This window comes from Branchiostoma floridae, chromosome 2, assembly GCF_000003815.2.
Source record: "Branchiostoma floridae strain S238N-H82 chromosome 2, Bfl_VNyyK, whole genome shotgun sequence".
In the NCBI taxonomy this organism is placed as follows: Eukaryota; Metazoa; Chordata; class Leptocardii; order Amphioxiformes; family Branchiostomatidae; genus Branchiostoma; species Branchiostoma floridae.
The window spans coordinates 432,911-446,269 of NC_049980.1; the positions used below are offsets into that span (position 1 = coordinate 432,911).

The 13,359-nt window shown below is 41.6% G+C and overlaps 2 protein-coding genes across 2 annotated transcripts in view; both read left to right on the top strand.

Moving 5' to 3' along the window:
- LOC118410513 (mitogen-activated protein kinase 14-like) overlaps positions 1-7,661 on the top strand; it is a 19,612-nt gene extending 11,951 nt beyond the window's left edge. Inside the window, exons 6-11 of the mRNA XM_035812268.1 lie at positions 316-392; positions 2,659-2,730; positions 3,897-3,976; positions 4,266-4,344; positions 6,229-6,402; positions 7,222-7,661. Coding sequence (XP_035668161.1) covers positions 316-392; positions 2,659-2,730; positions 3,897-3,976; positions 4,266-4,344; positions 6,229-6,402; positions 7,222-7,295 — 556 coding nt within the window. The 3' untranslated portion in view covers positions 7,296-7,661. The remainder of the gene's footprint in view (positions 1-315; positions 393-2,658; positions 2,731-3,896; positions 3,977-4,265; positions 4,345-6,228; positions 6,403-7,221) is intronic.
- Positions 7,662-12,129: 4,468 nt separating this feature from the next.
- On the top strand, positions 12,130-13,266 carry LOC118410515 (cannabinoid receptor 2-like). Its single transcript, XM_035812271.1, has one exon. It carries the CDS (start codon positions 12,130-12,132, stop codon positions 13,264-13,266), a length of 1,137 nt encoding a protein of 378 aa, XP_035668164.1.
- Positions 13,267-13,359: the final 93 nt, after the last annotated feature.

The following is a 13,359-nucleotide window of genomic DNA, read 5'->3' on the forward strand; positions in this document are numbered from 1 at the left end:
AAAGTTTTTTTTTTTGGAAAAGGTAAGTTTGGAAGGGGGCCACCAGAATTTATTTTGACCTTGATGCGCTCCAACAAAAAAGTTTTTTTTTTGGGAAAAGGAAGTTGGGAAGGGGGCCACCAAAAATCATGCTTAACTTGAATGCATTACAACAAAACAGGTGTGTCTTTGGGAAAAGGAAGGTGGGTGGGGGGGCAGCAGAAATCAATGCTGACCTTGTTACACTACAACAGAACAGGTGTGTTTTTGGGGAAAGGGAGATGGGGAGGGGGGCAGCAGAAATCATGCTGAACTTGATGCACTACAACAAAACAGGTGTGTTTGTGGGGAAAGGGAGGTGGGGAGGGGGGCAGCAGAAATCATGCTGAACTGGATGCACTACAACAAAACAGGTGTGTTTGTGGGGAAAGGAAGATGGGGAGGGGGGGCAGCAGAAATCATGCTGAACTTGATACACTACAACAAAACAGGTGTGTTTTTGAGCAAAAGAAGGTGGTGGGGGGGGGGGCAGCAGAAATCATGCTGAACTTGATGCACTACAACAAAACAGGTGTGTTTGTGGGGAAAGGGAGGTGGAGAGGGGGCAGCAGAAATCGTGAAAGGATGGCCAAATAACCAATAAGGACATCCTTTGTAATTGGATATGAGAACCACCTGCCTGCTCGCTCGGTGGTATCGCCCGTCATTCAGTAGCGAGCGTCGCCTATACAGCACTGGCAAGGAATCGGACATAGAAAAACATGACCCATTTCAGAACTTTACAAATAATCTTACACACCAATGACCTAATCTCTCACACACGAATGACCAAACGCAAAAAGCATTACTGCACCCAAGGGAATTGTGCTCTCTGGAAATAAAAGGAGGTTTTCTTCTAAACCTTAAGGCTTATCAATTACGCTCTCGAAAAAAAAAGATTAATGGGAACATCTCAACTTTTCCACTTTACACTTTATGGACGCCTTTTCCAACGCTTTTATTACAAGCACGCATGCCCCGAGAAACGAAAGAGGCTTCTTCCAACGCTTTACAGTACAGACACGGTTAATTGACAAAGTCTTGTAACAATGACTCACCACTCTATGATAAAAACGTGGGCTGTTTTCCAAATCTTACACTTTACCCTTTACAGACATGGCATCATCTTAGCACACAGGCCCTGAAAAAACTGAGGCTTATTTCCAAATCTTACACTTTACACTTTACAGACACGGCATCATCTTAGCACACAGTCCCTGAGAAAAAACCGAGGCTGTTTTTCCAAATCTTACATTTACACTTTACAGACACGGCTCATTAAACCACCACAAAAGTTTTTTTTTTTTACATTTACACTATTCTCCCAGCAGATCAGATGGTAGCTTAAGATAGTATCAAAAGCTGCCAGAGGGGTGAAGACGGCCTATTGGTGACTTTGGCAAATGTACAACTCTTGACTGACTACACTCCTTGGCCAGTTTTGTACTATCTTATGCTATCATATGATCTACTTGGAGATTAGGGCAGCAGTACACTACTACTAAACAATGGGTATTTTCATCTGGTTTATATCTGAATGATGACCTCTTTCTCTTCCTCTGTAATACAGAAGAAAACACAACAATATATAAACATTTATGTATAATTGATGTTTTAGTTTATGATTTTTATTTAAAATCCAGCATTAGATTTTACAGGTTTTGAATAGCCAAAATCCGTTCTGTTTTACCATTTTTCTACTGCTGTTTCCTTCCTACTCTGTACTTTTCCAGCCTTAAAGTACATGTACCTGTGTATCTAGCTGCTCACTGGACGACCTCTCTTCCCGGGAACATTTCTGATTCCCTGTCTTTCACTCATTCCTTCCTGATTACTCTGCTATCAAAAACTGTTGGCTTAGTTATAGGAAAGTGTGTGTATGTTGAATTGATAATTGATTGATCTGACATAAAGACATGCCCCATAAAGCTACAGATAAACAGCTTATGTTTGATGGCCAGCTACAGGCAGATTGACAGCTACAGATTGACTGACATTGTCATGTGGCTGTCAGTGACAGCTACATGTACAGATTAACAGTTAAAGATCAATTGTGAGCTATAGCTTGATTGACAGATTGACAGTCACAGTTTGACAGCTGCAGATTGATTGACAGCTGCAGATTGATTGACAGCCACAGATTGATTGACAGCCACAGATTGACAACTGTAGATTGCTTGAAAGCTACATATTAATTGACAGCTACAGAATTATCGATATTTACAGGTTGATTGAAAGCTACAGATTGATTGATAATGTGATTCACGGTCACAGACTGATTGACAGTCACACAATACGATTGACAGTGGTTGATAGTTAAATTATACATATAATTGACAGCTTCAAGTTGATTTACAGTTACAGAATAATTGACAGCTCCACCTATGCATGCTGTGCCGTTTGTATTGCATGTAGTTGACATCTCTGCTGTTTGTTTTGCAAAAAATTGTAGTTGACATCTCTGCTCTTTGTGTCGCATGTAGTTGACATCTCTGCTGTCTGTGTTGCATGTAATCGGCATCTATGCCGTTTGTGTTTGCATGTAGTTGACATATTTTCTGTTTGTGTTGCATGTAGTTGACATATTTTCTGTTTGTGTTTGCATGTAGTTGACATATTTTCTGTTTGTGTTGCATGTAGTTGACATCTGGTCTGTAGGATGCATCATGGCTGAGCTGCTGATGGGGAAAGCCCTCTTTCCAGGAACCGATCGTATCCTTTCCAACAACCGTAGTGTAAACATTTCTAGCTCAGCAAGACAAGCTGCAGACATGTGACAAATACCTTACATTCTGTGTTGGGGGGAGGGGGGCATCATTTACTGTTGTTGGAATCATCATGACTGTTTTTATTCTGTAAATAGCTTCGTACATAGACTTGTTTGTTTCACCACCTAAATATTGTTACCAGGTGGCAAGGTTTTAGCCTTTCCTTTGGCGTAATGCCACTACTTGCCACAATGTGGTAATGTGAAAGAAAGATTTTTCCCAGTACTACATGTAGTGTTGAATTTGTTAGCTGTGAAACTCATGCCAGCAACTTTATTTCACTCCATGTATAGATAAATTCTCTAGAGCGTTTTCATGTGATGTCATATAGGAACACCAACATAGAGTTCATGCAGTGATTTGTACCGTTTTTGGACATCTAGAGATATTTTCATGACAAAACAGCCTTGATTTGATTTGATCAGTTCAAAGATAAGAATAATTTTCCAGCTACAGTACACTGAATTGCAAATAAAGGACACCAACATGGACACCTACACACTTTATTGATTTCTGAAAATAATTTAATCAGGCTGATAGATCATAGGACATAAGAATTTTCTTTTACACAACTAGTTCTTCTCACCTGCTGACGTTTCGATGTCTGACAGACATGGAAACGTCAGCAGGTGAGAAAAACTGGTTGTGTAAAAGAAAATTCTTATGTCCACTTTATTGATGTTGCTGTTCAGGGCAGCGGCAGCTACTCTCTTGCAGCGCTAAATGTTCAACAAGAGCAAACATTACTGCACAGAGCCATGAGCACTTGGTTCATGACTTTTTTGTTGCCAACTGCTTTGTTTTCCCATCTTCTGTGTGTTATCGTCTGTGGCATGCATGGAGTAATCTCATTGGGCAATATATAACACTTGGCATGCTGGGAAATATAGAATTCTGGGTAATGGTGGGCAAAGTTATTTTCATGACATCATATTGACAGTAGGATGTTTACAAAGTATGCACGTGCCGCAACACGGGTTGCCATGGTAACATGTCGCTTGTCCCCTACGTTAACCATAATTCCATTTTCTAAAATGTGACCTTTGTTCCATCGTGTGTCCCTTTGTGCTGCCGGTTTCTTGCGTTTTTTCCCTTTACCCTTTCCAAAAGACATTGATCAGTTGAAGAGAATCATGGAGCTGGTGGGAAAGCCCGATCAAGAATTCCTGCAAAAAATCAGCTCGGAGTCTGTAAGTACTTTGTTTGAAAGTTTTGAGTGTTGTGAGTTTAACTTTAGCTTCTGCTTAGCTTGAAAGTAATGCTGTTGCAAGGAGCTGTGAGTTTGCCATATGTTTCGGTCCCAAAATACACCTAATTGTACACACACACACGCACACACTCGACACTGTGTAATGGCTTATTGCATTGTGCTGACGGAAATGTCTGTCATGAGATACATGTGTAACGTGGACATGCATTTGAAAAATCATTTAAGAGCAATGGAAGATGTCATATCTTCTTTTTTTCTGTGTTTTGCAGGCACGAATCTACGTGGAGTCGCTCCCCAAGTGGCAGAAGAAGGACTTCCGTGGGTACTTTAGCGGAGCGAATCCGGACGGTGAGCGCAGAGAGCATCATGGCCCGCGTGTTCAAATCCTGCTGCCGTGTCACCGATGTTGTGCCCTTGGGAATTAGGCACTTCACACGACTTTCCTTACTTTACTCAGGTCGGATAGGATGTTAAATGGAGGTCCCGTGTTTGGGGATAGAAACACCCCAAGCACGTTAAAGAAACCGCCACATGTGCGAGTGTGCAGTGTGAGCGGATCAAACCATCCCGGCCCAAATGGGGTAGGGAATCTCCCGAGCAGCCCTCGTATAACCCCTGCTTCGCCTATTGGGTCAGTCTGTCCTCACTCATAGTGAGCAATTGGGCTGGTGTAGATCTCAATCATGATGTTTCTGACCTAGGGCGAACAGATGCTGTTACAGTTACAATGTAACCCGTAACAGTTATATTGCACAAGTGGAGAGTTATTGATTTCGAACATTATTGATCAATGGATGTCATTTATTCTCCGTCACTCACATTTTGAAAACCAGGAAGAGAAGGTGGTGTGTTTTAGACTCAGTCGCTTCCCCCTCCCTGTAGTTGTTTGGCTTTTGATGTGAGCTATATTTAACATCTAAGGGTTTAGAGCGAATCTACCCAAATCTACAATCAGAGATTACGGTATTAACAAAGAGGATCTCCAAGCAGCAATTGGAATAACTATTAAGGCTTCCAAAAATAATTTCATCAGGTTGGTAGATCATAAGATATTGGAGTTTTCTTTTACACAACCGGTTAATCTCACCTTAGCTGACGTTTCAATGCCTTTCAGGCGTCTTCCTCAGAGCTTCTAACTGGAGTTCTGCTTCTCGCTGCTATATGTAGCCGATGTAGGTGGCGCTTTTGCAGTGTGAACACGCACGTATAATCTCAAAGAACACAAGCTCTGAGAAAGATGTCTGAGAGGCATTAAAATATCAGCTAAGGTGAGATTAACTGGTTGTGTAAAAGAAAAATTCTAAATCATCTAATTAAGGCTACTGGCAGAGACTCAGATTGCAGTTTCTCATTTTACTATTCATTTTATCATTCTCTCATTTTACAGTTAAGAGATTTCAACTTAGGCCTATAGAATTAGTGACTGTACCATTTAGGAGACAGCATTTGCATAAAACTGTAAAATTCTGGGTAACTCAAGGGCGAGCTTACTGATTACCGTGACAGCCATTCACAATATGCACATGGGTTGCCATAGCAATTTTTTGCCTGCCTTCCCACATTACCCATAATTTTATTATCCAGAATGTGGACAGGGTGATGCGATGTGATTGTGGAGGACAACCAGAACAAAACCGTCTTCAAAACAAATTCCCCAGGGAATACTCAGATGGCTCTACTACGCATGCCTGAAAAAATTCCACACATACCTGTGGAATCTTGGGAATTTTTGTCAAACGGTCGCACACTATAACATTAGGCTCGCCCCTGAGGCGTCGCCAAAAAAATTTGGATGTACTGACTGAAGTGAGCATAGAGTTCACTAATAATCAATAAGCTTTTTTCACATTTCAAACGACGCAAACATGACGCAAGCAAAAAGTTCCCTAACCAGTAAACAGTTCTTGTCTAGCCCATGCTTCACACATGTCCAGATGTGCAATGTTTATACTCCCCAAGCAGAGGTTAGGCTCCGGCAGTTGTTTTTTTTAGTTTTGTAATGTTTCTTGACTTTGAGGCCTCCCAACGCAAGAAACATTACAAAATAGAAAGCCCGATAAAATGAGTAAAAAATGTAAAAAAAACAACCGGAGTCTAGCCTCTGCTTGGAGCGTACTCTGTTTTTGTCTCTGGCGACTAGTACATATTACCCACAATTCACACAATTGCATGCACAGTCTAAACCATTAAGCGACTTATTAACCTCGCTGTCCTGCCCCCCTCCCACTCCAGCTGTTGACCTGTTGGACAAGATGCTGATCTTGGACACAGACAAGCGACTGACAGCAGAGCAGGCCCTGGAGCACCCGTACATGCGGCATTACCACAACCCCACCGACGAGCCGACCGCAGCCGCATACGACGACTCCTTTGAGAAGAAGGAACTGAACATTGCGGAGTGGAGAAGTAAGTTGGTTAGGCCTAAGAAAGAAATTGTGTTTCCAGTGACAGTCCAGAAAATTAGGGTCAGTAGGTAGTGAGATCTGGTGCATCGCCGTCTAGTATTCAGCTTAAACACATTGCAGAGTGAAAAAGTAAGTCGTTTTAAATGCATCGTGTTCAATTTACATTGAAATCGTTTAAGATGTTTTAACACTCAATGAAAATGACCTTTAATGTACATGTCTGGCACTCTGCTATAATCAGAAAGGAGGGTCACCTCCAACTATGGTACTTATTATTTGTGGTTGTGTTTGTGTCTTCGCACCTTTAACTCAAGATGAAGTTATAGGGATTTCGTTTTGGCCCCTAGGAAGCCATGGAACACTCCATTTTTTTAGAATTATCAAAAGGTCCACACCCCAGTAGAGAGACTCCTATCTCCCCCACTTGGTGGCTCGGCTCAATTGCAGTACTTCCCTTGCAATTTTTTTCTTGAAAACCCTCTGAATAACTGTCATTTAACATCATAATCCGTTAACTTGAAAGTTCACCTGTGTTGGTAGAAGTCATTCTTGAAATAGTTGACCTGTAATTTCCAACACCAAAATTGGACTCACCCAAATTTTCGACTGCACAGCATCAGTCTTTGTCAAGGAATGAACAATCCACTGCTGTCGTGACGTCACGTTATGCAGATAGAACACGTGACTCAGTAAGCAGTGGATTATAGGTTGCAGGAAGTCTATGGCGCCCACCGTCTCTGTTCAGGGATGGTTGTAAAGCCCGGATGTAGATTGCTTCTTTAATCCGTAGCCTCATTGCCTTGCGTTGTCTGTCACACAGAGCTGATGTACGAGGAGGTGGAGGGTCCAGCAGCTGCAGGGGAGGGTCTGGGGCCGGAGGCTATGAAGCAATGACTCCCTACAACAAACATATCAACTCTATATTATGGTGTCCTTTTGTATTTATTCATTTTTCATTAAGATAGGCAAAAATATACAGACATTACAAACACAAAGAAATGGAGCCTCCCTTTGCGGATGTGTTACAGAGAAAATTGATAAATGATAACATGGTGTGGTAAAAAAAAAAATGCAACTTAAGTGTTACATAAAGATCGCCAGTTACCCCGGTGCCTCTCCAAGACGCAACAAAATATTCTGTCTTTTCATAAAATAATACATGTGAGTACTAGCTTTTGGAAGGAGTTGAAATTTAACCTTTTAGAAGTTCTTGACAAAAAAATAAAAATTTTGCCTGATAAAGTTGTACTATTTGCTACAGATGATGGATTTGCTGATTGACTTGACTTACTTGACTTTTGTCGGGTGTCGCTCCTCCTCTGCCTCCTTAACCACTGTAGCAGACCAGAAGACTCGCTGATAGGACTCCAAAACAATAATAAAACTGGTTAAATGGATATTTAACCCACATTCCTGTAATAACCATTCCCACACTTTTCTCTAGTAGGGGAAAACATAAATACATTCATGAAAAAATGTACATAGCTGTCCTCATGGAGGTTGCAAAATGAACAGTTCCAGATTCGTGGCATCCTGTTTGCAGGCAAATATCTACATAGCTGACGGAACTAAAGGTATCTTAAACTACGATGTATGTAGATTTTACAAGGTTTATAAAAACTGATTTCCAAAGAATGGGTGTATCAAAATAATCAAACCAGGAAAGTCTGATTTTGTGAGCTTTGTTTGGTTCATAGATAACAATAATATTGTAAATAGATTTGTTTATCTTAACTCAACTTAACCACTCTTAATGATTATTTTGATCAGGTACACAGACTAAATTTCTTGATAATTCTCTACTTAGCGAATGTTTACCACTTCGATGGTACATGTATCATGATTAAAATTGTAACCAGCTTATTTTCACTTGGATGTCACTACTTGGTATTTTCTTACAGAAAACATCCATGTGAACGTTTTCAATCCATTTTCACGGGGTTTTAGCGTTAAATGGTAAAAAAAATTATTAAAAAAATGAATCGACACCGACACCTTCGCTCAGTCGGTGGTTTATTGGGTGGTTTTAGCAAAGACCCAGGCGCTATGACACCATATACAGCTCGGGGCGGGTGAACTGAATTGAGTTGAACTTGCAGTTAAAATTAACCCAATACCATCGTAGGTCAACCAGAATTTTATGCTTGTCAGAGGATCTGCTCCCCATGGTATAACGGCACTTCGTACGTGCATATAGGGCTGCAATACCCTTGTTAAAACATTATGAAGCAATAGCAAACATTATTGAAACTTCGATGATTGTTCCTTTTGGGCTTACTGAAGTTGATTATAAAACAAAACACGCCTGGGAAATAAGGGACTGGATGTTTAGTCGCATCTTGTAGCAGCATTTTTGTGGCTTAATATTCCTCAGAATTAGTTTTGGGGTGTCCAGAGGATGTCATCAATAAAATCAAGTCATTGTAGCCAATCAAAACAAAAATTGAAGTAATATGACGCCACTATTGCGTCCTTTATGTGATTTTATTGTCTGGAATCATGGTAAAAGATTAATCTCGGAAAACGTCAAGTTTTACAGCAAACATTTATCAGTTAAGTTAATATCAGCTGTTTTCAGAAGCAAAAACAACAACGTCATTGTAAGTAAAAATACATACAGTATTCCACTCAATAGCCCACGAGCAAAAAATATTATTTATTCTATCAAACTCCCCTCTAAAAGCAATCCCAGCTAAAGGCTGGTAACTATGTGCCTGACAAGGCGTCAAAAAAGTTAGGTTAGGAAAATAATTTTCTGGGAGACGAGAAAAGAAATCGCCTTGTCATGTATATGTGCTCTTTGATCTTTGATTTCAAATTGGTTGCCTCTAGCCACTGCCATACTGACTACGTCGTATAATAGGGAAAATCATTTGCCAGGGGCAGTTTTGCTATCAAAGCGTTTGTATATCCGCACCTATTAGATAGCGATACGAACCCTCAACAATGTAGTCACTTGGTAGGGTCTAGCTATAGGTTGCCTCGGTTTGTTAATACTGCAGCAGCCCAGACAATTAACGCTGAAATGAAGTATATATACATGCATAGGTAAAGTTTTCATGGATATTTTGAATTCTGCAAAATGCCTGTTGAATCTCATTGATGTATCATCTATTTGAAAAATAACACCCACTTTTCTGTTTCTATCCTATCAGAGTTGGGGGGTCCTAAGATCGGAATACAGTCCGCTTACACCTATAAGAGGATCAAATCATAATTACATGCTGATCCCATTTGTGCTTTCATCTGGTTTACACAACATTAAGCGTTTGTACCATTTGAATTGGTTGGGGTGTGTTTTCAAGGCCAACGTTGGCCCATTTTGACAGCAAGGCAGTAAATCTTGTCATTTTCATTCAAACATCCCTAAAATAAATGACAAAATACAGTTACCAGTCTGATTCTAAATTGGTCGTCTGGTACGGCTATATTGAACCAGTTTATCGCTAGTATATCTCACTGAAGAGATACTTTTTTACTAGTCATGACAAAGAAGACTTTGCTGCTTCTAGTTCCAGGCGGGGTTGCTACCTACTGGACTACAGACGCTTCAATTTTGGCGAGCTTATGAAACCACAAAGAGCAAAACTAGGCCATACACGTCAATCATAGCCATAGGGCAAGATAACTCTGTCTTGCACCTGCGTAAAGGTCCCCTCTCACTTGACGTGGGGCACGCTTGCGGCATTGCTGCGTTCGAAAACGCAGATGTACCCCCACGGAACCTAGAGGTGCCCCCACGAAACCTAGAGGTGCCGCAAGCAAACCTAGAAGTGCCGGTTGCAAGCGCGACGTTTTTTAAAAAGTTTAAAAATAACGCAAGTGGCAAGATGCCCCAACAGTGCCCCAATAATGCTCCCACAGTGCCACCACCACACCCCAAACAGTATCAAGGATATATTTTGCCTATTTTACACCAAGAATAAAACCAAAAGTAAACATCCTTTTATCACCGAAAAGCTAGTTTAGATGCATTTCTAATACTTAACAGCGGTTTTCGATCCAGTTACAGCATTGCGAATTCCACAAAACTTACCTTGTATCCGTATTCAGAGTTAACTTGAAAATACATCTTTTGATTTATTCAATAGAAAGTAGGTCAGTATTTTATACTTGAAAACAAAAAAATTAAGTAACTGGTTTATCGATCAACCTACGGATGTAGAGAAAAAAATTATCGTACAACGTTCAAAAAGAAATTATTTATGTTAGATGATAACGTTTGTTTTTGAGTTTGCGTTATAACGTTACAAGCAGTGTAATAATTGCTGGTAGCCTGCCGCCGATAAAATACAAAATTGCAGTCATTCGGACCCTTGGGCCATATTTTTCTCACTTTTTACAAATATGATAGACTTAGACATCATCGATAGGCTGGCAAGCCATCCGCCGACAATGAAAATACTCCGCGTCATACAAAAAAAAGTATGAAATATCAAGCATTTTCATTTTAAAAAATTGCAAAATTGGTGATTATACATCAAGTAGCTTAATAAACATATAAATATACATCATTACACATAGCGTTACATGGTGCAAAACGTACACGTCGAGTCAAATCTGGTATATGGTTCATGTCCGTTCATTCGGGTCATTTCTTTTACTGTAAAAGTTTTTCAAGGTTATCTGTAGCATATGTATCATATAGTTCATTATCATAAGGGAAATCTTTTCAATATAAATCTCATTTTGGGCATTCTCATCATTTTCCGGTGATTTTTCATAAATTGACAACGTTGCAATTGTCAATAACATGTTCATTTAGTCTAGAAACGCAACAGTGCCGCACGTCAGTGTGAGTGCAAGACAAAATCGGCGAAATTAACACAACAGTACCGCAGTGAACGAACGCAGCAATGCCGCAAGCGTGCCCCACGTCCAGTGAGAGGGGACCTTAAGATACAGGATCCTGGAAACGCGTCATACGCAAAACGAGGTTTATGTTTAATCTACCTGATCATCATCATAACAGCAATATAATGTTCTACTTTCCGTGTCATTTCGGCAAGATGAAAAGCGGTCACATCTGGAGAAAAGCCAGTCTAATCTATACAATCTTGGTTCCCCACTGTGACGATTCCATCATGGACTAACATCAAACATGTTTTATAATCTCTCCTAGCAACGAATGTGTTACAATAGTATCAAAATAGCGCAATTTGTCCGTCTCATTTTCTTTGGTGTTTCACGCATTTGCGTCATTAATCGCTTAGGCTTATCCTCTGATGTGTATTGAGTCTCTGCAGTGGGCATAGAGATTGTGGTAGAGATTAATGAGAAGGAAGAAAAGGCTCTCGGCCAGCAGTTTCAGTTTTCATTGCAAGGCTACTACTGTCAGGTGGTATGGGAAGATTTTAGGATAGATTGAAGAGATTTTGGTAGTCAAGAAGAGCTTGTCACCGATTCTCCGGACTAGGATGTGCTCATTTGAGGTCTAAACGTATTGACCTCGCTTCTTACTCTTTGTCCTCGACCAAGAGGGGAGCTTAAGACGGGCATGTGTTGACTGTTTTGGAGTTAACTACTGCCTGAGCGTCTCTCATCAGAGTGTTTTGGAAAGGAGACGGACAAGAGCAGCGGTTACCCCTCCACGGCCATTTTCTTCTATCCAATGCAACCTCCAGACCACCTCATTTACAGACTTGGCAAGACAACAGGCATTCGACCAAGCTGTCATTGTTATTGTTATATACAGGGTTGTTGCAACTGCGTGAACATCTAACGAAAAATGGAGACAAATCTCAGCGCTACCCTCAACGGGTCGGCTCTAGCCGCTCCTCCTAACACCACGGGACGATGCTTCGAATGGTTTGCGGAAAACGGCCTGAGTGAGAACGTGACATTCGGGACTGTGGTGAAGATCTGCGGGAACTCTTCGGGCTGGGGTCCGTTTGCCTTTCCCGGCAGGGAAGTCTTGACGATTTTCTCAAGTTTTCTTTGTGTCCTTCTCAACGGCCTCGTTGTCTTCGGCGTTGCTAAGTTACAGCAAAACAAACCGCTGTACTACTTGATCGCAAATCTTGCAGTAACCGATATCATGACCAACATTGTAGGCAATGTCATGCTCGAGCTTACGGAAACTGTGACGTACCGAATGTTTATTGTCTTTATAGTCACGGTACTGCACTTCCCCGTGATCCTATCTCTGACCGGGCTGGTACTTCTGTCCGTGGACCGGTATGTTTCCGTCCAGCACCCCATTTTCTACCACGGCACCGTGGGCAGCGGGCACGTACTGGTGGCGGTGGCAGGAGCTTGGGTGTCCGCCGCTCTGCTCTGCTTCTCCCCGATGATGGGATGGAACTGTAAAGGGACGAACACCAGCAACGATAGGTGCTTCCTCGGCGCTGTAGAGGGGAGCTTCATCGTGTTCATGACGGTTCTGTGTGCGGCAGGGGTTGTCGTGGTGGTGTTCACGAACGCCCGTGTCTTCGTGACGCTCAGGCGACGGCTGAACATAGCTGCGAACGGGAACCATCAACAGCATGTCGGGTGCGTCCATATGAACCAGCAGCACATCATCTCCGCACAGAAAAAGGCAAGAAGCGTTCTCGTCATTATAGTCGTATTCCTTATCACCTGGCTTCTGTTTCTGTGGTGGCAAGTGACAGTACTGGTCTCCATCTACAATAGCTGGGAAAGTTTGGTCAGCATAGGCATCAATTTGCAGTTTCGGTTCGTGTTTCTTGTCGTCTTGTGGTTGTCTCCCATCGTGAATCCTCTCGTGTACGCCTTCCGATTGCCGGCGCTGAGGAGGGTGGTGTGGAACAGTCTCATGAACGGAGCGGTCCGTCTCTGGCGACGTCTCGTCCCGCCACAACAGGTACATCCCGCCGCTATACAGATGCCAGCCGTTGATGTTTAACTTAAAGTATAGACAGTTTGTGACAATTACGTTGATCTAAGCGTTTCGGCTGATCCAAGAAAAAGAAATCTATTGTAGCCCTTAGATGACAAC